Here is a 23,443-nt window from a genome sequence, read left to right as displayed (position 1 = left end):
TGAGTAGAAATTCTTCACGATGCAACCATCGTGAAATTTACAATCACGATTCTCCATTAATATTCGCCATTACATAGGAATATTCGCGAGCCTGTGATCGTATAATCGTAAACATTATGATCGGGAATCAGAACGCAACGACCCGAATCACAGCGCATTATGCTTCAGGGTCGTGATTGTAATTTGCGTCTCGCGCCTAAATGCGTAATAATAATCTCTTAATTAACGCACGCGATATTACAATTATTAATGCGTTTCACTTTGGTTTCGTCAATCTTTCGAATTTTGATGAAACATATTCGAAAACGTATCTTTTAAACTTTCCAGTCATCGAATAAGAACGTAATTTCATAAACAAGATTTAAGATATCTCGATAATTTCGGTGATTTCGTTCTCCTCTTCGGGCATGTTTAATAGAAAATTTCAAATAAAAATTCTGATAAACAAACTTTTTCTATCTTTCCACGCAAAGGGTAAATAATCCTGTTTAACAAACATTTAATAGGAAAATTCGAATAAAAGTTCTGATGGTTAAGTTCTCACTTTAAATGACGATTTTGGATGTAGAGGAACTAAATTATCTTGGCATGTATCGAGTCATTGAAATAAAAATATTAAAAAATCGAAAATTATTTTCCACCTTTGAAGAGTATTGATTCTCATTAATGTAATAATTCAAATAAGTCTAAAGGAATAAACCGGTCTTTGAAAATTGAAGATCGGCATTAGGTTTAGTTAATTTCCTAGTTTAAACCTTTCATGATTGTCAAAATTTTTCTATCTCCATCTCAATGTCGTTTCAACTAAAAAAAATGTCTTTAGATACTAAAAGAATCTTTCGCATAAAATTGGAATGTATCATGTACGTGCATATCAATAACAATCTTTAATCACGTCTTGACCAGCTTTAAAAGATACGTTTATCTACTACGTGAAAAACGGTACTCTTTATGGCCAGTTTAACTGTTTCAATCGTATATTTATTAATGTCAGTAATTTCCTAATTTTTTTTGTTCAAACGTTGATTTTAGGCGGAACGTATTTACTGTATTGGTACTGTATTAGTATTATTTAGAATTTTTTTCTCTGTACTTTAAAGAGTTTTTAATCGTTAATCTAAACGAATAAATAAACGAACGAATAAGTAAATAAATGAATAAATAAGTGAATACATTTTTCCTTATCTCTGTCATTGTTGCGGCAGAGAGAGAGAGAGAGAGAGAGAGAGAGAGAGAGAGAGAGAGAGAAAAGTACGATTCTGTGGAAAATGATCCAAAGAATGTAGCAAGATTAATCTCTTAATTAAACATCTCCTATACTAAAGGTCCGAGAGACCAAGTGTATGTTGCACACTCGAGTCCACTATCGATGGACAATTAAATAGCATTATAATCATCACATAGATAGTCATTTAATTACCATATCCATCGTGCAGAATAGTGGTTACGTTTACCATGTCACGGAAACGTATACTTTATATACAATAATTCACCGAAAAGCCGATAACTTAATCCTATTTAGAAGTTGCATTATAATCACTATAACCACGGGGCCGGAATTAGGGCTGTCACTGCAAAAACTAATAGCGGATTAAGTTTTAGACCAGCCACGATTAAAGGGATTAAAAGGGTAAGCTGGAAATTTACATTCTACCATTGCGTCCAGCCTCTCTATTCCATTAAATATCTCTTAAGGGTAGTTATTCTATTCCGTGGTGTCAAAAAAAAAAAAAAAAAAGAAAAAAGGGAAAAAAGGAAACTCTACTGTTTTTATTTGGAATTTTTCATTACGTAACACAGAATTTTCCACGACGTGTCCCTTCAGGCAGCTCATCTTATTCTATAGGATGAAAGATTGTGGGCTGCCAGAATCTGTATTTGGAATTTCCTATTAAATATCTTTTAAGATTAGCAATATATTTCACTCTGTACGATCACTAGATTAATTATTTAATTAACTAATTAAAACGAAATAAAGAGAGATTATTAAATGGATGTATCTATCAAGATTTTTCTATGCAATTTTCTATTAAACGAGGGCAGTTACTCTATCTTGCAGGACACAAGAAAATCGAGTATCGTAACTTTTACTTTTTCGTTACACGCGCACGATAAACTTTCAAATTTAGTTTTTCGGAAACAGAGCCTTGAATGAACAAGTGTTATTCCATATTTTCTTTCTTCTATATTTAGATATACGTAAGAAATTGGTAGCATATGTTCGATTATTCGCGCGTCTCTTTTCCAAATATCATTGAAGCAACGAAACTCTGAGATCACAGATCAGAAGCTTTAACTTTAAAAGAAAAATTCTCGACGAAATGGAAGCTGAATGAATAAAAACAGAAATGTGTCGTAGGAGAAGAAAACCGATGACAAAGTTCGCATAAGGTAGGTTCTTCTGTGTTAATTAGACTTTGCTGTGTCAATATTCCTGAACGCGAGTGTACATACGTTGTTAGATGAGGCGATCGAATGATCGCACGACCGATGCGGGTGACCTTTCCATCGCGAGGACGAAATCAGCGGCAAAGTTAAAGGAGGAACGCAACTTGTGCACGGAACGTGTGCAGAAACGAGCTTAGACCGCGTGTATATGCCGCGTGTGTAATTCCTCGAGCACGCGACGCACAATTCGCCGCAAAAGGGAGGGCCACAAGTCAGTCGTCGGACGTGAACGCCTTGCGTGGCCTTGCCTCAAAGGAATACCGCGTGTCCCGGGCATGTCTTCCACGATGTCACTTCTCCTTCTGCCGACCGATGCTTCCGCATGCCGGTCGCTGCTTTTATAACACTCTTTGCCGCGTCTCTCAAACGCCCGCCCACTTTATACTCTTCTTCCTTCTGATACTTTTATATTTTCCTTTGCGCTAGCTGCAATTGCGTGCACGGGTGGAGAAAGGTGCGCCGGGTTTGTTGGAAACAAGTTGTTGCTAGTTTACGAACTGTCGCAATATTTTCTCCTGCGTTCTATACATTTCAAGACGATCATGATCATCGTGCAGTTTTGAAAAATGCTACTCGACGAGTACTGCTTTTAGTTGGACGCTGATTAACTGTTTTACGTACGCTTTGATAAGTTGGCGTTCAATTAAGTGGTGGATGTATTTGTTTCGATTTAAACTGCTCTGAATTTTAGTACACCGTACCTTCTTTACAAAGATATCACAGTTGTTTTTATTATTGATATGGTAATTAGTAAGGAGGAAATTGTTCCACGATCTGACAGAATTTTTTGTTTTTAAATAAAAGGCTGAGTTTTATAGTTAAACAGAATATACTCGTAGGTCAACGTTGATCTTGTAATACTTCAAGCGTTTCGGACGATTTATTGGAATAATTGTAATAATAGTTCATTAGTCATCCGAAGTGATTCTTCTCGGAAGGATTTCATGACACAGGTTTAGCGACAAGGAACCTTAACGTTAAAATCACTGTGCAATATCTCGAGTCGTATCCCGTATAACTTTCCAGAACAATTACAATTCCCAGTCGATCAATGATTCTTAATCTACGATCAGATGAAGAAGAAGAGGGGAAATGTATACAACTTAATTTCCCCATAACAGGAAATCTCGACGTTAATGTTATTCCAGAATATCTCAAGTGTCCTACATCGTTGCTCAATTATAATTTCATGCTGATCAATTTCCTATGTTTTTGCGTATCGTGTGCATTCTTTCTGTGTTAGCGGAATCGCACAAAAAGCGCAAAAAGTGTGCTTTTTAATCTAGAAGAAAAAGAGAAGAAACACCGTAACAACCTGCAATAAGAAGAACACTTAATATCAAGACCACAGTAGCCGCGATTGCTCTATATAACTTTCCAAACTAATTATAGTTATAATCCTAAATCGATCAGTCCTATATGCTTTAGCATATCGTGTGTTACGCGTGTGTGATTATTCTACGGTACCTTGCTTGTTCCATCTAACTTGCCAAACCAATTATAATTATAATTATTCCGAGTCGATCAATAATCGGAAAGGCTATCCGCCACAAGGACAAAGACAAAACAAAGCAGGCGAAGAGGAAGAACGACAAGAAGGATAAGTGTTTTAGCATGGCTGGCTGTAGGCAACGGTGGGGCCAAAGTTATCCCGCAATATCCCGGCTGCTCCAGGTAGCGTGTCGGAGCCAGAGGGTGTTCGTCGGTGGATGCGCTACTCCCGAGGGAGTCTGAGCCCGCGTCAGAGCTGGCCGGGGTTAGGTTCCCTCGGGAATTAGCTCGACTTCCCTTGTACCAGCCACCCAGCCAGCCATCTACGGCACAGCACACCAGAGCAAGAGCAGAGCAAAGCAGATCAGAGCAGAGCAGAGCAGAGCAGAGCAGAGCAGAAGCAGAGCAGAGCAGAGCCTTTCCCAATGGCTGCTCTCTCAGCTGTCTGACTGGCTGTCACGAGTCCAAGACGTACGGCGGGCTGCAACCGGGGAGCAGAGATAGCAGTCGCTCCGGATAACCCGCAGGACGGTCTCTCCTTTATTCACGGCATATCGATTAATGACTGGGAAACCCTGCTGGCTTCGTAACCGTCCCCGCCTGCAGCTACCGGGACCGACGTCTCGACGCGACCCCGTGATCCCCACGAGATATCGTTAGCCAGATTATCGTAACCAGCAGAGGGTAATCGTCAGACCTTACACCTTTTTCCTTACTGTTCTTCATCCAAACTTTACTCTACCAGGTGTATTTTATAACACGTTTTGGGTTGTGCCGTGGATTCGGCCTTCTCTTGGATTTTATTTGCTATTTTGATCGATAGGAAAAGGAGGAAGATGGGCTGGAAGGGGACCGGCGGTTAGGGTTGCCCGGATTTTCATTATGACCCTTATGTTTGAATTAATCTGTACACTGCGCTACTTAAGTTGGATTTCGATAAGGAGGAGATGAAGCAGGAAGATGTTAGAGGCAGTCGTGTAATATTATCCGAGATTTTCACATTTTTTGGTAATTTTATGCTGCGCTATTTTTACTGCATTATGCTATAGTACGCTTGGATTTCTTTTTATTATCAGTAAAGAAAAGGGGAGAAAGTTGAGAACGTTAAAAGAAGAGAACGTTAGAGGATAGTTGCGTAAGGTGATCGAGTTCTTTGGACTTTGCTTGCTACGTATTTCAATATTTTGTATTATAAATCTCGAATATTTGATAGTTTCCCTTGTTGTGGATTTTTATACTCACACTGTAGATAATAGAGAAAGCATGAGACAGAGGAGGACGTCAGAGAAAAGTTACGAGGAAGGGTTCCTTATCGAGGAGCAGGTTTTAAACATTATAAAGCCTCGAAAGTTTCTAGAGAAGGAAAATTAAATACAGCGCGATGACTATTTATTATAAATAGAAATTTATTCTTTCTTTATTAATTAAAAACTTGAACTGTAAATTTGAATTTAGGTGAATTTGAATTTAGGTGTTCGAATTAGATACTTGAGTTTTAAATTAGAAATTTGAATGCAAAAAAATTGAAATCAAAGAATCACGCATAGCAAAGACGTATTCCTACTTCATCTGGCCCTGACTGAAATTTCAGATGTTATCTTCTCAGATTTCCGTCTATTCATTCGTCCAGAGGTTTCGAGACATGCAAATTTTGACGCTTGCCTGGTTTTATAACCTCGATCTATTGGGCAATACTATAACATCGTAATACGTAACATAGCAAGGGTGAAACGAAAGGGGTGAGGTATAGTTTGGAGGGTTACAGTCGGAACGTATCGATGGAGAACGAGTGGTTTTGGGAGGTTTAAATTGCTCTGGACGTTGATGGATTTGTCTATAGCGAATATGTTATTTAATTGCTCGAAACCAAAACGTGTAACGCAGTAATCCTTCGTAATTTGCAAAAAAAAAGAAAAAAATTCTGCCCGTTATATTGATATTTTATACGTAGACTGCGATACATGTGTACATTTTATGGGAAATTTAAAGGCATGGAAATATAAAGGATGTATTCCATAAAATAGTATTTTATGCAAAATATAAAATTTTATATGAAAATAACACAAAATAATATGGAAAGTAAAGTTATTGTTTCAATATTTAATAGAGAAAACGGACTTCTATGTGGGTTAAGCTTCTTTAGTTACGTTTTTAAATAAAAAAATACATTTTTATGGATATCCGTAGTTTGCTTATTGTGTTGCATAATATAAACAAGAAAAGAGAAAAGAAGAAAATACGAAGATAGTGAAATAGATAATAATAAAGATAGAGAAGAATATAAGTAGAAAAATTTAAGAATAACCGGATCCTCGTAACTCAAGATTTTACATTCGAAGCACAGGAAAGAAACATCCTTGCATATTACATGTATATCGCGTCCTAAAATATCTCTGCTCAAGATTCTTGTTACAGGAGGGTTTAGTCTCAATATGCAGTTATCATCCTCGTGCATATAGATCGGCTTATAATAATACGTTTCTTTGATTTTAACTTGAACACAGTTTCCCATTCTCTGGCTACATTGTGCTGTATTCAGCAAATACAAAAATTCCTTCAACTTTTAGATGTTACTTATAATTTTTACGTCGAGAGAACTTCCATTTCGTTCAGCTATCCTTATTACTATTTTAAATCCCTTTTTCTCTTACCTAAAATTAAAGCTCTTTATTGTATCAAAAAATGAAAACGTAATTTCCTCATATTCATCAAAAGCATCAGCGTGTTTCCCTTAACCAGTGAGCTGTTCCTGTCGAGTATACTCGTCGCGAAGAAGCGGCAATATTTTGTGCTACAACGGGTATACTCGTCATCGCTTACTTTTTTCCAACACATTTTAGCTATACGCTTTTCAAACAGGTTAATTATGAAATTCAATTACTCGAGCTTTCCTCGCTATCTTCACGTCTAAATAACTACGTATATTACGTCTACATCTTTCCACACGCTGTATGTCAAAATATCTACAAAATATTATCTACAAGCTTTGAGAACAACCACGATAAATCTTTGCGTCGCTGTGCACGTAATTTCTTTTTCTTACGTGCCTTCTTACGTGCCCATTATGTTTCTAACGCGAAACACACATACCGGCATGCGCACCTGGATGATAGTGCAATCTCCTTTACCTTTACGATTATTGTCCAGGTAACAACGATTCGACTGTTTTACCTTGCAGCCCAATTGTTTACCATATTTACGACAAATCGAATTTGTAGCAGGTATGCATACTAAAGGGAAGAGAAAGATGTTTTGGTATTCCATGGGTGTGCCAAGGACGAAGATGGTAACCATATAGGTAGAGGGAAATTGCAGCTTCCGGTTAAGCCGTGGGTTAGGCAAGCTTAATTCGTTGGGCTGTTCGGAGGATAGATATTGGGTTCGTGGGTGGGTTTGTGTTTGGTAATTGGGAATTTGTGGCAATTGGTTGATGAGATATACATACACTGCCGGACGTAAGTGTTAGAACGATATTTAGTACAAATTGGATGCTTCTTATTGTTTTTATTTTCTCTGTATTCTCATTGTAAATCTGTTATTTACATTCGTATTATGCGGGTTTTATAATATGTAATTTGTTAGGGTCCTTCAGATTACGGCTACACGTATTATAATTATTTCATTTTACGCTAGAAATACACTAGCAGCTGCTGTTGTCAATTTCCTTCGTCAACGAGTCAGTTTCCTTTCTCTTTATCTCACTCATGTTCTTCATCTTAAAGAAACGAACGAGCTTCCCAGATGCTAAACTAATCAACTCCACTTTTTGCGCTTCTCAACTTCATTCGTTTATAACTAACGAACGGTTTGTCCTTCACTAAATAAATTTCAATAAATAGAACTGAATTACTTGCATAAGGCTACTTATTATTAAGAATATATTTATTAACAAATAATTTTAAATCTCAGGGTAAATTTTCATGAATAATATTTGTACATCATTGCTTCTCTACTTTTATAATAATAGATTAATTTTAATTTAATAATAATAGAATCTCGACTATTATACATAATTTCGTTCATTCGTTTTACATTCTTCGTACGCATCTCTCAATTTTGTTATCTAAGTACATAATTGTAACGACCAATTTCTCAACAAACAAATAAATTAACTCGATAAAGTTACTTATCGCGAACAAATAATCCTAAAAGATGAATTTTAATCAACAACATCCTTACTTTCATTACTCCTCTGCTCTCCTGCTCTTCTATCTAATAAAATTTCGACTATTAAATTTCCACACATCTAGTTTTGTTCATTCGCCTTCCTCGTATATGTATCTCCTTTTCAAATTTGATTTGTCGTAAATATAGTAAACAATTGCGAGGTAAAACAGTTTGGTCCGGGCAATAATCGTAAAGGTAAAGGGGATTGGCTTTGAACCACGTGTGCGTTACGGATATGAGCACGTAAGAAGATAGGTAAGAAGGCACGTAGCATCGGTATCCAGTTTGGGAGGCAGACCGTTTCCGGAGGACAAAGACGTTCTCCGATCTAAGCTCTGGAAAATACAGCTCGCGCAATCTCAACCCCTCTTTACCTTCGAGATTGTTGGCCCTGTCTAACGTTAAACGGATGTATTATTATGACCCACGTAGATGTCTCGTACGAGGGTAACTGCATATTGCGGCTTAACTTCCAAGTACGTTGCTGTTTTCGATAACGCGGATGTGCGGATACATTCGTGACCGAAGTCAGCGTGAAACTTGCAGCTAACTGGTTTATCAGCGCTATATTTTACTTGCTCCGCCGATCTTTCCAGTTTTATTAGGTTGGTGGGCATGAAAGGAGTGGTTTTACGAGCGTTTCAAATTTTCTTATTTGATTTTCGTAGCTAGTTACGACGATTGCAGTCTACCGGGTTGCATACGAAAGGGGGTAGTTCCATGAATATTTCCAATTTTTTCACCTGAAATTTATTTTACTTGATCTTCCAATTTTTTGGATTCTGTTAGCTTTACGCGTATGAAATGGGTGGTTTTACGAGGATTTAGAATTTTCTTATTTGATTTTCGTAGCTAGTTACGGCGATTGCAGTCTACCGGGTTGCATACGAAAGGGTTAGTTCCATGAATATTTCGAATTTTTTTACCTGAAATGTATTACTTGATCTTCCAATTTTCTGGATTCTATTAGGTTGCCCAGTATGAAATGGCTGGTTTTACGATGGGTTTTACGATAAAAACAAGTAAGTTCCCATTTAAAAGAATAATACAACTGCGAAGCGTACCTGCATTTTTGCCCTTGTGCAAAAATATTATCGCGAATACTTCGAATCGTTCATCTTCTTCCTCTTTCGCTTTTTCCTCGCATTATTTATCGTTTACGAGGAAAACGCTCGCTAGTAATAGCGTGAACGCTCTGTGTACTGTTTCTTCAACCGAAGGGGTTAAACAATTGCAGGAAGAACGAACCGCGAGATTCCTACGAATAACTGATGCAAGCCTCTAAGTGCAGTAACAGAGGATGAGAGGTAGAAGTTTGTAGGAGCAATTAGGGAGACAAGGTTGAGAGAGCCGATGGAAAAGTCGTTGCTAGTAGGAGTCCTCGATGATGGATGAAGCATTAACTCTCGTGGTATCCTAGGTGGCATGAAACGCGAGAGCTGCTCGACAGAAGCAGCTTGACAGCTGACAGGGCGGAGGGTGCAAAGGTTCAATCCAAGGGTGCTCGACATAGTGTGCTGCCTTGGCTTGATGTCTTGTAGAATATTTAAGACCCAGTATCTTCCATCCCTTGCTGCTCTTCGTTGTTTCACGTCTCCAAGCTAATGCTCCATCCATAGAGGAAGATGTTCTCTTTCTCCCGCGGCTCTTTCCAATAAAGTCGATGGACGTACAAGCTTTCTTTCCTCAACGTGCAAGCTTCGTCGAAAGCCGTAAGACTCTCGCTGGAACTCCCTTCATCAAAGTTTCGCGATTATCGCGTGTTAAAAAGAAGGTAGAGCTTCTTCTTACCTCGGTCCTGTTCTTCCTTGTGCTTCAAGAGACTAGGTTTTGATTGATAGTGGCTAGAATATGCCACGGTTGGTGTAAATTCGCGGTTATAGCGACGATCGGAGGGACTCTGAGACCCAAAATGAGATGAAAATCAAGAATAATGAAATCGCGTTGCAGACTTCGTGTTCGAGAAATTTGGTAACTCGTCAAGCATACACGCGTTTGATTAATTCTCGATTAAATAGGAATGGAAAGTTGGCAGCAGGTTATTCTACGCGCGAGAATGAGTCGAAAACGTAGGATACAATTTTTTCGTTCAAAGTCTCTTTTTCAAGAAAATCGAATTCGAACGCGTTTAATGCAAAACATCTTTCTTTTCTTTTACCTCAGTGAACTTTATAATTTGTCCTGTTAGGAAATTCGGCAAATATATTTAGCGGTTAATCGTAAATATTACGCGTATATGCTTTCTCGTTACGGATCATCTGAACATATAACAGTTTTAAGTGTAGTAGATTTGCGATCAAAAGTGTTGTTTTATTATCGTGGTTTGTTAGGATGCTTTCTGTGCAGTCTTTTAGGTAAGTTGTTTGTGTAGAGTTTCTCGGCTAGGTTGTTACGACCATTGTCTAATCTATTCTTTTCCTCCTTTTTTTAAATTTATTTACTAATTAACGTCGCATAAGCTGTTGAGGCTGTTAGCGACTATATTCGATTATGGAGTTCCATTCAGTGGATTTACGATTTTGTTTATCCAGTTAGCTGTTGCGATCTCTTCGAAGAGTGTGTTCCTAAAATATGTCGCGTAAGGTAAGCGACGACAAGTATACTCGTCAAGTACAGAGTATACGTGGCTGTTATAATATAGAATTAAGTTGTAATGAAATGACTTTTCTATTTTTTAAAAATGTATTTTAATTTATATTAATTTAAAATATATTTTAAAAATATCGCCATTTCTTCGTGACGAGTATACTCGTCAGAGACAGCTAACTGGTTATACATTGTTTGTGGCCTTCGTGCAACTTAATTGATCGAGGATGCTATTAGTTTTTTGGTTCACTCTTTCATATGTAGTATTACCTTCCGATGGTAAATAGTTCAACACTATAGACTAATCTGGTTTTGTATTTGCTACACAAGCGTATAATTTCCTCAGCCACTGAACTGATCTTCAGATCTTTACTGGGTTCGCCATGTCACACATACCGCGTTGCATTTACCATGGTCCTGGACATGATAGATCGTAAAGCTCCTAATTTAGCGATGTGACTCTCAGCAGTCGTGCCTCGCAGATCGATATCGTACGTCTAAATGAGTTTGACGATTGTTCCGTAGACGAGAAGTTGGTTATCTGTACTTAATTTTCCACGTTTGTGCTGATAAGCCAATACATATTCTTCCTTCCGATTTCTAATCTGGTCAACTTGCTGCGTGCGTGTTGTTTCCATGTTAGTCGAGAGTCTAAGTGCATTTCTAAGTAGATAACTGTTGTTGTTTGAGATATTTGTAGTATTATTGAGAGCTATCGTAGCCTACAACGCCACTCCTTAGAGTGGATGTAATGTGTTTGCCTCTATCCGCGTTTACTTTGATTTTCCATTGGTTTAATCTTTGTCTAAGCTAATGGAGAATTATCATAACAGAGCGTACACTCGATCTTCTCGAAAACGAGACTTCAAACGAGAAAGTTGTACTCTTCACTTTCGACTTATTTCCGTACATAGAATAATCTGAGAATTAATCAAATACGCTTATATCAGGCAAGTATTGGAATTCGATTTTCTCGAGAAAGATACCGTAATTTCGTAATTTCGTTATTCTTGAATTTCGTTATTCTTGAATTTCGTCTTATTTCCAGTCGTAGAATCTCCCTGACGTCCCTCGACGTCGAATTCAGGTGTACGATGTATTTTAAGACGAAACATAGAATCACCATCGTTCATTCAGTAACGCGGAGGAGGCCAGGCTAAAGGATCGTCGTCGAATTTCATCGTTGCGTAATAGAGTAGATGAGCAAGTTGGCTCGCAACAGCTCGTTGCCTGTATATCATCAAACACGAAACGACGAGCCGTGTTTTCAACATGAAATATACCCACGCACCGTACTGACGTGGGCTGCCGTATAGTAGAGCCATCCGTTTGTCACGTGGGACCACAAAATTAAACTTAAAAAATTACACCCCTGTCCACGTGGCCAACAGGTCGTTTGTTATTTTGCATCCGCCCTCTACCTCTTTCACATTGGTCTCATTCAAACTCTCTCTCCGCGCCCCCAAACCAGCTTTTCACAGGATAAACTTGCCACTCCGACCGATTGCCACTGTTTTCCAAGGTGTCGAATGCGGATTTGTTTTATTCTCGCTTTTCTATTTTTCCTCTCTTTTTGCTTATTTTTCTTTTTTTTTTTTTTTTTTTGTTCGAACGGAAAAAGTAGACTGATTTCAGCGTTTAACGAGAACGTTCGTTACAACCAGTACGTCGATCAATACGTTTGCATTTGGGATTGTGATCATCGTTTACAGATTCGAAAAGATTAAACGATACCAGGCGAGAAAATTGAATTGCTGTTTGAGCAATTTTGTTTGTTTGAAAATCGAACCTGTTGAGAATTGTTGGTCGGATCAGTTCTAAACATAACTTAGAAATTGAAAAAGACAATGCTGTGCGTGTATGCACGCAAGTATTCGTGGTTGTGATTATTTGCAAATCATAGTCGACGTGCTGATAAAATCGTATGAATTAGGAATTAGATGATATTTTCAGCATTATTTTCGAAAATACATTATGGAGTTTATGATTATTTGTGCCTTTCTCGTTAGCGTAAACGAATTCGTAATGTATTGAGAAGAGCCGGATTTATTTTCTGATTAATCAGTTAGTGTTTTCCACGAATATACTCGTCACGAAGCAATGGTAATATTTTATGTTGCGACGAGTATACTCGTCACGTGTAAAGAATAGCTACAATTTGCTGCTACAAATTATAGTAATAAGATTACAAAATAAAGCAGTCGTTTCATTACAACTTAATTTCATGTTATAACAGCCACACATACTCTGTGCTTGACGAGTATACTCGTCGTCGCTTATCTTACGCGATACATTTTAGGAACACAGTTTTCGAACAGTTAAATGATTAATTGTCTTGAACACATATTTTTAAGAGGACGAGGAACATCATGAATTAATTTCGCTGTCTACCAGTAGAATTTCTTTCGCTATGTTTTACGAGAGAAGAAACTACAATTGCTCGTTCGCGAATAAGGAAAGTTCATTGTTATATTAATTTAATACCGTTGCGAATAATTTTGATTAAAATGATAATCCATTTTAATCAGTTCTATGTGACGAATTTGTTATCAAACATTTTACTCGCACCTCGCAAATTCACCCGGTATTTCACGATGAAACGTAGTTCGTTAAAGTTAAACTTATTCGCGTCGTTACATTCGGCGCACAAATCTTGTTCATCCGCCGCTGGACGGTCTGCAAAAAGCGTATTATTAATCGTTTCTCGCCGTGTTACTTGGAATTCATATTCATATACACAACACATATATATGTACAGGGTGTCCCGCTAGAACTAGAATTATAATTATTTATACTAGAAGTATAATGATTTAAAACACAAATACGTTTGAATATTTTTTTGTGAAAAAAAAAAAATGATGGGAAGCATCGTTTAGTACATGCAGAGGTATTGGATGCAGTTTTGCCTTACAAGATATTTTTATATTCGTATGTAGAATCGTTTTAAAGGTATCGTTATAATTCAGATGATTAAAGTGTATTTGCGAAGTTTGGTTGCAGTCGATTAGTCACGATATTTCTCATAAAATTGCAGTATAACCTAATTTTGTAAAAAAATTAAATTTTATTTTGAGCTATAAATGGAATTCTTGTGTTCTATTTTTACAATTCAAGGAGTATAAATTGTAGAATAATAGAAAGAATAAATTATACAATAAATATAAATTATAGAATAGATATTTGATATAAATTGTAAAATATAATTAAACAATTAACGAACTGAACGTTGATTAGAAATTCGCTCCGCCCTTTAAATATTATGACGAGTGCTTTGCTTTGAATATTTGATATACATCTTTGCATGTCACGTGTTTTGTATTCTAGACATTTCTGCATTATTTGTATACTTCATAGATACATAAACATTGGCAACATATTTACAATTACAAAGCGTGAACTTATCAACTTATTTTTATCTAAAAATAGACCTAACTGAACGAATTATCACCATTAAATAATTCAATAAAGCGCATCGGTTGGCGCGATTAACAAATAAATATTTCAATATATAAACCAATAAATAATAATAAATAAGCAAATATATGATAATAAACCGACCTAATTAAATAGATAAACTCACCGATAAATAAACCAAGTACCGTTAATAAATGAAATAAATAAATCGATTTTCATTGTTAAACACCATCAAATGAAAAAATCCTAAACCACGTAACATCAACTTTCGCTATCTTTATTTTAGCGCCACGTTGCTTGAGGCACCCTGTATATGTATTTTATGGTATGCAATGTTCACATGGTCGAAAGGGAGAAGAATTACAATTTCGTAGCTCGTTGCTGCTCTTTTCTTCCCCTCTTCTTCTTTTTCTTTTCTTTTTTTTTACCCCTTTCCTTTTTTCCTTCGCAAATACAGATTTTATTCTTCGTGGCTGATATGCAAATGAAACGGAATTAATGGTTGCTTGTCTCTCCGCAGGAGACGAAGAGTGGGACGACGGGAACGAGCAAAATGTCCTGGAGGTAACCGAGCAGGATAATGAGACAACGGGAATTAAACGTGAGTGTTACTAAATACTTTCTCGTCGTTAGCCAACGTTTACGTTAAATCCAGACAGTTAACTGGATTTTCGTTATATTCCACTTTTGTTTGTAACTCTTTTTTAAGTAGAAATACTCGTGGATTATTTATTAATTATATATGATTACTATATATATATGGTTATTGTTAATTATAAATTATTATTATTATATCGCTTATAATTTGGCATTTCTTTTACAGAAGATGACGAAGAGGAAGAGGAAGAAGAGGAGCTGCAGAGAGCGTTCAGCCAACATTCGGAGGGTGAGTCGAGAACTTATACCAATAGATTCTGTAGATTTTTAATTTCTCCATTGCTCGCACTTTTCTGTAGATCTCAGATTTTGTTCGCCGTTTGTTCGATTTTTGGCCAATTACTTAATGGCCACTCGACGATAAACCACGGTATACATCATACACGTTTCAAAAAGATTAGACAGAATTCCTATAGATTTCCTATAGATCAACTTTTCTATAGATTTCAAATTTTCTTTGCTATTTGTTAGATTTTTGATAATTGCTTGATCTCCGCTCAATGATCAAATCAGGGCGTAAATCATATATTTTACCAACAAATTAGATGAAGAAGCCAAAACAAGAACTTATACAGGACTAGGCCAGAAGATGTATTATTCTGCAAAGCCAGAAAAGTCAAGAAATTCATCATTTTAGTGTCGTTGGGTGGTGGATTAGCTTTAATTTTGGGTATACAGCTACGTGTTAACCCAGTGAGAAGGAAGAATCGGTTTCCGCGAGCATCTTCTTCTCTGGAGCATCGAATATACTCGGTACAATGAAGCACTGCCGGCAGACGACTATCGTTATGCAGATATAACAATGGGCCAGGAATTGAGGGAGGCGCGGTCGGTGCATTCTGCCGCATTCTGGTGCATTACTTTTATCAGTCCTCGCGGGACATTGCCTCGCGACGCAACAATGCGTTCAGACACGTCGTCATTGTTCGTAGTCGCCGTTCAAGAAACGTACCACCCACCTTAGACCCTATGAATATGGGATTCCTTTGTCCCCTCTGGATCCTTTCGCGTGTCGCGTGTGCCTCGTCGATGCACGCCTTTTTCCTTTCCCAACCAGATCGTTTCATTCGCTCGTTTTCATCTCGATCGTTCGAAATTTATCCGCGACGCACGCGTAACAAAAGGAGGATAAATGGCGAGAGAGCGGCGAAATTGGATCGTTTTAACCGATTAGCTGTTTTTGACGAGTATACTCGTCATCGCTTACATTTTGAGACATGCTTTTTAGGTACGCACTTTTCCAAATTTTGAAAGAGATCGCAACAGGTAACTGGTTAATAGAATCTTCATTTATTTATGTTTATTTCCACTTATATTTCTATGATCGCAAGAAGAAAAATTGTTTGTACAGACCTGTTCCAGTTAGCGTATTTATACATTTTTAAATTTCTCACAAATGTATAAACAGCCGCAAGTTAATTACAAAATATCGCGTTGATAAATGACCCGAAAAATTTGAGCTAGGGGATTGTTTAACCCTGTTACATTCGTTGAATCGTTTTAGGCCCAGTCGTGTTTTTTTATTATTAAATTTCTTAAGTTTAAGTTTGTTTAAATTTCCTAAATAAAGTAATTTGTATATACTGCATAATAGTAGTATACAAGTACTACAATATGTAACAACATTTGAGTATATTATATAATAATTAAATTGTGAATTTTTATGCATTTAGAATGTTCGAAATTTGAAGGTGTAAAAATGTACACCGCGCATATAAAATGTAAAAATATACAAAATATTTAAGATAGGCTATTTATTAGAACGAAACAAATTTTATATTTCTTTAGCTGTGTTCATAAAAATGTAAAAATACATAAAAATCCGCAGTCCAGTAATGAATAATCTATTCATCATATTTAGAAATTAATATAGACAATTATAGTGAGAATAATTAATATGGTCATAATTATAGAAATTATCGAAATTACATTATACATAGTAATGTCATTAAAATCATTAAGTGATCCCACAAGGGGAGTTTCTATTTACTTCATGCATATGGTATATAGCATATGGGGTGTAGAAGAAGTGTTAGCTAGGGCAATTCCTTTCAGAATTGTAATAGGGGCTCAGGTGGCGAAAGTGATCCTGCCGTGCTTATTATGTCGATATGTCCTCTCCACAGTATAGCTAGGAAACAATAGTATCTTAAGCGATATAGACCTGGATTGTTTTTTCGATACGTCATTCTGTCTTTTTCTTTTTGCTACACAGTTAGTAATACTGTACTGCTACCGTAAGCACTGGAAAAAAAGCTATGCGAAAGCCATTATGCTTGACAATGAATGGGATATTAACCGAAAAATTGTCCATTTGTAACGTCGAAACGTCGAAGCTACGCGATAAATTTCGATTACGCGAATTATATCGAGTCACACCGCACCGAAATGAACGAATGAATTTTCTGCAGAAAATTGGGATATTTCAAAGTGCAGTATTTTTTTTTCTAAACCCGTAACGAGATTCAAAGTCGATAAGTTTCCAAGAAAAATTCTGTAATCCTCTAATCTTCAAAATTGTGTAGTCAATTTTGACGACTTTGACAAACTGATTCAAGTCTTTCACAAACCTGAGCTAAAAATTCCTCAACCCTTTGATTACCAGTAAACGCATGCTAATTGTGGATATTTCAAAGCACAGTTTCTTCTTCATAAACCTTGGACAAGATTCTTCTAACTTCTAAGATTCAGCAATTTTCAAAATTGCATAGCCAACAACTTTAACAACTTTGACAAACTGAACCAGGTCTTCTGAAACCTAAGTTAGAAATTCTTCAATCAACAAATTCTCCACATCAATTAGGGAGTACCGTAAAGTTCCAGCAACGCTCACGAATCAACGCGAGTTCCTTTAAAACTGAACTAAGAATTGGAAGATCCTCCGATCTTCGGGAGTGATAATCTAAAAATCCGCAGACTAATACTGCGAAAGCTCGGAGCCCAAAAGTTGCAGCGCAACCGCAGCTAACCTCAAGCTCGGTCGTAGCCTAAAAATTCCGAGATCCTGAAATCGATACTCCATTAGCTAACGCTAAGCCAAATAAACCATGATCCTCCTGCCACCCGATTCCTTGTTACACTATCTTCCAACAACGAGCAACGACCAGTTTAATAGAAGCAGCTGGAAAACTCGTGTCGCTAACGTTGCGTCATTTTGTTCCTCTGTAATGAGCGGCGATGGTTTCTAGATAGAAAGACAGAGACAAAGACAGAGAGAAAGAGACAGAAACGTAGAAACCGTGTATTAAAGAAACAGAGGTGCCTCGATGTTTTCACTCTCGAGTAGCAACGACAGCCGCGCTATACCGTTCTGTAGGAACGAAAGAGCGAACAAGAGGGAAACTATAGACAGAGAGGAAGAGGGGCAAAGAGTCGGAAAGGGGAGAGAAAGAGAGAGAGAGAGAGAGAGAGAACCACCGAGGCATCTCCCTTGGGAGTCGGTGGCCTCCTCGGGGATACAACCTCGTTCCGAGCTCCTCCAAGCCGGTTTTACCTTGGAGTATAAAGCGGACGCAAGTACACTTGGCGAAAGGTAAGCTGAAATAATAATCGGCTGGTACAGGGAGGAACGGATAAAAGTCGGATCTCGCTTCTCCTCGGGGAGGAAGAGCAAGATCTGTCTCGGCTACGCGGAAAAGGAACGAATCTTTCGTTGCGAGTGGTTGTTGCTTCTCCACTGCTGCTGTTACTATTGCCAGCGTGGCTTGGTTTGGCTTGCGTAAGAACAGGCAACGAAATTTTATGGGGTCTCGAGGATTGTAAGCGGAATCGTTAGGCGAGATTATACGAGGCTCCTTCATCTTCCTGTATAGACGCGAAGGACGATGTCCTTGTTTAACGGGTTGTGTATAACGAAATTAAATTGTTAGTATATGCTGGTAGTATAACGTGGTTGCTGGGTGAAAGAATGACACAGAAATGTGCCTCACGTCCTCCGTTCGTTTTTGAACCTTCGATTTTGAAATCGAATTTGCTAGCGAATTATGGCTTGTGACGAGATAAAAGATCAATCAAGCTTGTGAAGCAAGTTTTTAAGTTGGGCTGATAATTAGTTTACGAGATACAAGAAGAGAAAGAAACTTATATTCATCAACTTGTCAGTTTGTACGCTCCGACGAGCGGACTTTTTTGTCATGGTCAAGTCATTGGAAAAATTGTTCTCAGAGCTTACGCCGATTGCTGACAACGAGGCTAGATTTGATAGAAGTCAGATTTTCGAAATTGACAGTCGCAATCTAGATCGATATTTATCAGTTTGCTTAAATGTGCTTTTGTCAAGCTTCTTACATTCGTAAGTTTAGGGCAAACCCTAAGCATCGCACAGTAGCTTTAGATTATGCGAAATATGGACTTGCAGTCGAACAGCCCTTGCTTGTCAAACGTGAAATCATGAAATCTTAATGACACGAACATATCCACTATCTTCCTACTCAAGCTTAAAGTTAAATCTGAACGAGACTAAATTTCATAGAGTTTTATTGCGCACGAAAGTGGCGTTGGAACTGTTGCAGCCACGTTAAGACATTTGTAATTGTCGTTCCTTGGATATGGTTAATATCGTGCATTTCTAGTAAATAAGATAAAATAAAAATGAATATTATTCTGGAAATATTTGGAATTACATTTTGAGAAACTAAGTTCAAACTCACTTCATAAAGTCCGCACGTTATTGAATGTAGGCTCCTTCGATTGCCGAGATCTTAGAAAGTAACCAATTAGACGTTTCTGACGAGTATACTCGTCACGAAGAAATGGCAATATTTTCTGTTTATTCAAATTGGAAGAATTTGTATCGTTTCCTTTGGAAGTCGAAGATAAAAAGAGAGAGAATCACGTGCTCATCGGTAGAGCTTAAGAGCAATGAATGAAACTTGCCTTTTAGTGAAAAATTGGAGAGAAAAAGAACGAGTCATTCTCCTATGGATTTGTTTAATTTAGAGAAACTTTATTATTTCGTTCAAAGATCAAGGGTAATAGAGGTATTCTATATTCATAGTAGAATTTGAGAGTAACGAGTGATGGATTAAATTTGTCTTATAGTGAAAAATTCAGGAAAATTGCTGAAGTCTCCATGAATTTATCTAGTTTAAAAAAATTCTGTTATTTCGACTAAAAGTCACTTACAGTGGGGGTGGTACTGAAGCTTGAACTCGTATTAAAAGAAAAATAAAAAACGACGAATTGTTAACTGATAGCGAAGAGATATGATACAAACGAGATCAGTGACAGATATCAAGAAAAATTGTTCGTTGTCATTAAACTCCCAATTACAAATTCCTATTAATGCTCGAATTAAAAATTCGCAATATCCGAGAATATTCTAACAAAGAATTACAAACGCACAAAATTAAACGTTTAAACAAAAAGAATTCTCAGGATCAAAAATTTATTTTTTCTATGCCGATGATCAATAGAGTGTAAAGATAAAATGATGAATCTTTCCGTAGGATACATCGGGATGCGCATCGTCCGCATATTACGATTATCCTGGGAATATTGACTCGATTTCATCCTGAAGATCGTTGGTAGTCGAGGTGAGGTAGGTTAACGCCTTGCACCAACGACCAGCAAAAGAATTCCGAGGGTGGTTTCTGTTAGTTTCTTTCTTCCTTTCTCTTTTCCGTTTTTTTTTTTGCTATCCATGGAAGGGTGGTTTCTGTTGCGACTGAAACCCGCTGGGTCTCGATTATTCGAACAACACGTTCACATCCGTCCTTCTTTATCGATCCTCCTTTATTTCGAATCTTTTTCCGTCAGGCCAGATGCAGCCAATTACGAATTAATCAGGCGCGTACGTTATTGCTTAACAAAGGGACACGCGTCGCGTAGGCGTTGGATTTTTTTTTTTTTTGAGGATTTGATTTATAGAAAGGGAATCGTCGCTCTTGGAAACGATTCACGAATCGTTGGAAACGGAGGGCTGCTGTCTGTCGATCTGAAGTTACTCGTTTGACTTATTAACGAACATACTTGGTCACTTGTGGACGTATTTAGATTAAAAGAATTATCGATTTTTCAAATGCAATCTGTGTATGAACAATCTATCGTACAATGAGAATAGGCAGGGATTGTGGTGACTTAAATTGACGCGAATGCGAGTACACCAAGTGATGTATCACTATATGGTGGTAGATGTAAAAAGTGACGTCTCTTTAACGCATGGCGTCCGGTAATTTTATGGTCGTTGGACTGATTCTTCAGTCGTTGTTGATATAACCCGCCGTGTCTGGCAATTTCTTTTTTCATCGTTTATCTCGTTTGGGATATAAAACAATCTGCGTTCGAATTGGAATTATCAATTATATCAATGCGATTATCAGTTATATTGCGTTATATTAACAAGCTCATGGAGATATATTTAAAGAGGATTGCAAAAGGATTGCAGTGGTTGCAAAAAGTAGATACTCATTTTCCAATAAAGCGCTTTTTAACGAGCTTCTATATTTCGCTTTCACAGTATGAAATTTTTCTAGCCGTGTCGAAATACAACTAAATAATACGAAATTTAATATGTTCGGATCTGATTAATTAGCACGTAGATATTGAAGCATGAAGCTTCATTTTCATTTTTTTTCATTCGGGAATTCCTTATTTTTATCTTTATTTTTTGTATTTCTTTAAAGCATCGTTGCACTTTTCCTAAAACTAAATTAAATACGTTTATATAATAATAAATTATAGGAGTACGGGCAAGTTCGTAAATAAGCGATAAATTAATTGATACGTCGGCGTTATTAAATTTGAAGGAGAAACTGGAAGAGTAAACGTGGCTCGAAAAATTTATTCCAGTTAATAATATTCTTCACGTTCCCGATGAAAATTTTCCTTAATTAATGTACGTAATACCGGTTTCCATTTCGCTGGATGTTCTTGAAGAAACTGGGACTTCATCCAGGGAACGAATGTATCCGTATTTATCAGTATTATTTAACAGACAAGAGAGACACGGCTTCCCGAACAGCTTTCGCATAATCTTCCTACCGCCCTCTCATTTTTCGTCGCCCACCATCAGGTTGGAGGACCTGCCAACCTCTCCCATTGGGAGAACCGAGATCCCCCATTTTCTTAATGTCAGAGATTTCAATTCGTCACGAACACCGACCCGACGACGTTTTTGTTGGACGATTTTTAAAGGATCACTCTTACCTCACGCTATTAACTCTTAAAACTGTGACATCTTCGCGCACCCATTCTTCTCGAATTTCATTTTATCGAATTTTTCAATATTAAATCATCTTGAATTTCATATCAATTGCTTCATTTTTTAACCAACAAATCTCCCAATAACCCGCCAAAAAGCCTATAATACACCAACGTGATAATACAAATTAACATGATCCAAGAAAATGATGTACCCTCGATACGTAGCTTGCCCCGTATGGGAATGCAAATTGTTTGGATAAAAAAAGGAGCCGAAGCAATGGATAAATAAATTTATCCGTCTAAACGCGCCAATAAGCTTCGAGACGAAAATCAACAAAACGAAAACTTAAAATACGGGAAGCTTGCCAGAACGAGACGGTAAACGAGCGAGAGAGAACAGAGAAACGGAGTTCTCCATCTTCCCCTGGGAAGTTGGAAAGTCATGTACCACAAAAAACTCTCTTCATGGAAATCCAAATTTCAACAAAAAGGAGCCAAACCAACATAGTGCTTGTAACTTCCACGTTTCTAATCGATAACTAAATTCACTACTTCAAACACGCTATCGAGTCTCGAAGCCAAAAGTGAAAAAAGGAAGCTTGCTAAAAGGGGACGGTAAACGATCGAGAGAAAAAAAAGAAGAGCCAAAGGGAAAGAGAGTTCTGCGTTTCCTCGTAGGAAGTTGGAAAGTCGCATACGGTAAAACGGAGATCCAAATTTCAACAAAAGGAAGCCAGGTCAGAACATCGTGCTTGCAGCTTGAACTCTTCGGCAAGTAAATATATAAATTGGTAAATTTGTCAGTGCAAATACGATACAGCAACGCGTTTGAAAAGCAAAAACAACGGAAGCAATGGTTTAAAAAGGAAGTTTGCTAAAACGAGACAGTAAACGATCGGGGGAAGAAAAGGAGAGTCAAAAGGAAAGAAAGTTTTTCATTTCGTTGTATGAAGTTGGAAAGCTCCGCACTGTAAAATGATCTCTTCGTGAAAATCCAAATTTCAATGGAAAGAAGTCAATGCTAGCGTCGTGTTTCTGACTTCGACTTCTCCAATCGACAGATAAACGCGTAAATAGATAAATTCGCCAATCCAAATATAACGTGTCTTAAAATTGAAACCAACGAAAGCAAAAGCTTGAGGAGGAAGCTGGCTAAAATGAGACGGTAAACGATCAAGTGGGAAAAAAAGGAGAGCGAAATAGAGCGAGAGTTCTTCGTTTCGTCGTACAAAGTTGGAAAGCCCAGCGTCGTGAAACCAGATCTTCGTAAAAATCCAAATTTCAACGAAAAGAAGCCGAACTAACGTCGTGCCTGCAGCTTCGATTCTTCCAATCAAAACATTTATAGAGAAAGTTAAACTTAGTGTTGCATCCAAAAACATCATGCTGAACTATCACGAGTAGAACATCATCGTGCATTGTATGGTTATTTTAGCTGCTTCAACCGTGTGATATTACACGCCAATACATCTACCGAACTCTTTCTGCAACCATCTCTCTTACTTTGAACACACCAACGTCCTCTTATATCGCCTTG

The 23,443-nt window shown here is 37.4% G+C and overlaps 1 protein-coding gene across 1 annotated transcript in view; it reads left to right on the top strand.

Moving 5' to 3' along the window:
• LOC132913764 (zinc finger protein 423 homolog) overlaps positions 1-23,443 on the top strand; it is a 132,086-nt gene that overhangs the window by 7,115 nt on the left and 101,528 nt on the right. Inside the window, exons 2-3 of the mRNA XM_060972296.1 lie at positions 14,627-14,707; positions 14,930-14,992. Of these exons, the coding sequence (XP_060828279.1) occupies positions 14,627-14,707; positions 14,930-14,992 (144 nt within the window). The remainder of the gene's footprint in view (positions 1-14,626; positions 14,708-14,929; positions 14,993-23,443) is intronic.

Source organism: Bombus pascuorum, chromosome 13 (assembly GCF_905332965.1).
Source record: "Bombus pascuorum chromosome 13, iyBomPasc1.1, whole genome shotgun sequence".
Classification (NCBI taxonomy): domain Eukaryota; kingdom Metazoa; phylum Arthropoda; class Insecta; order Hymenoptera; family Apidae; genus Bombus; species Bombus pascuorum.
The sequence above is the reverse complement of the archived record's forward strand: the minus strand, read 5'-3'. Positions and strand labels throughout refer to the sequence as shown.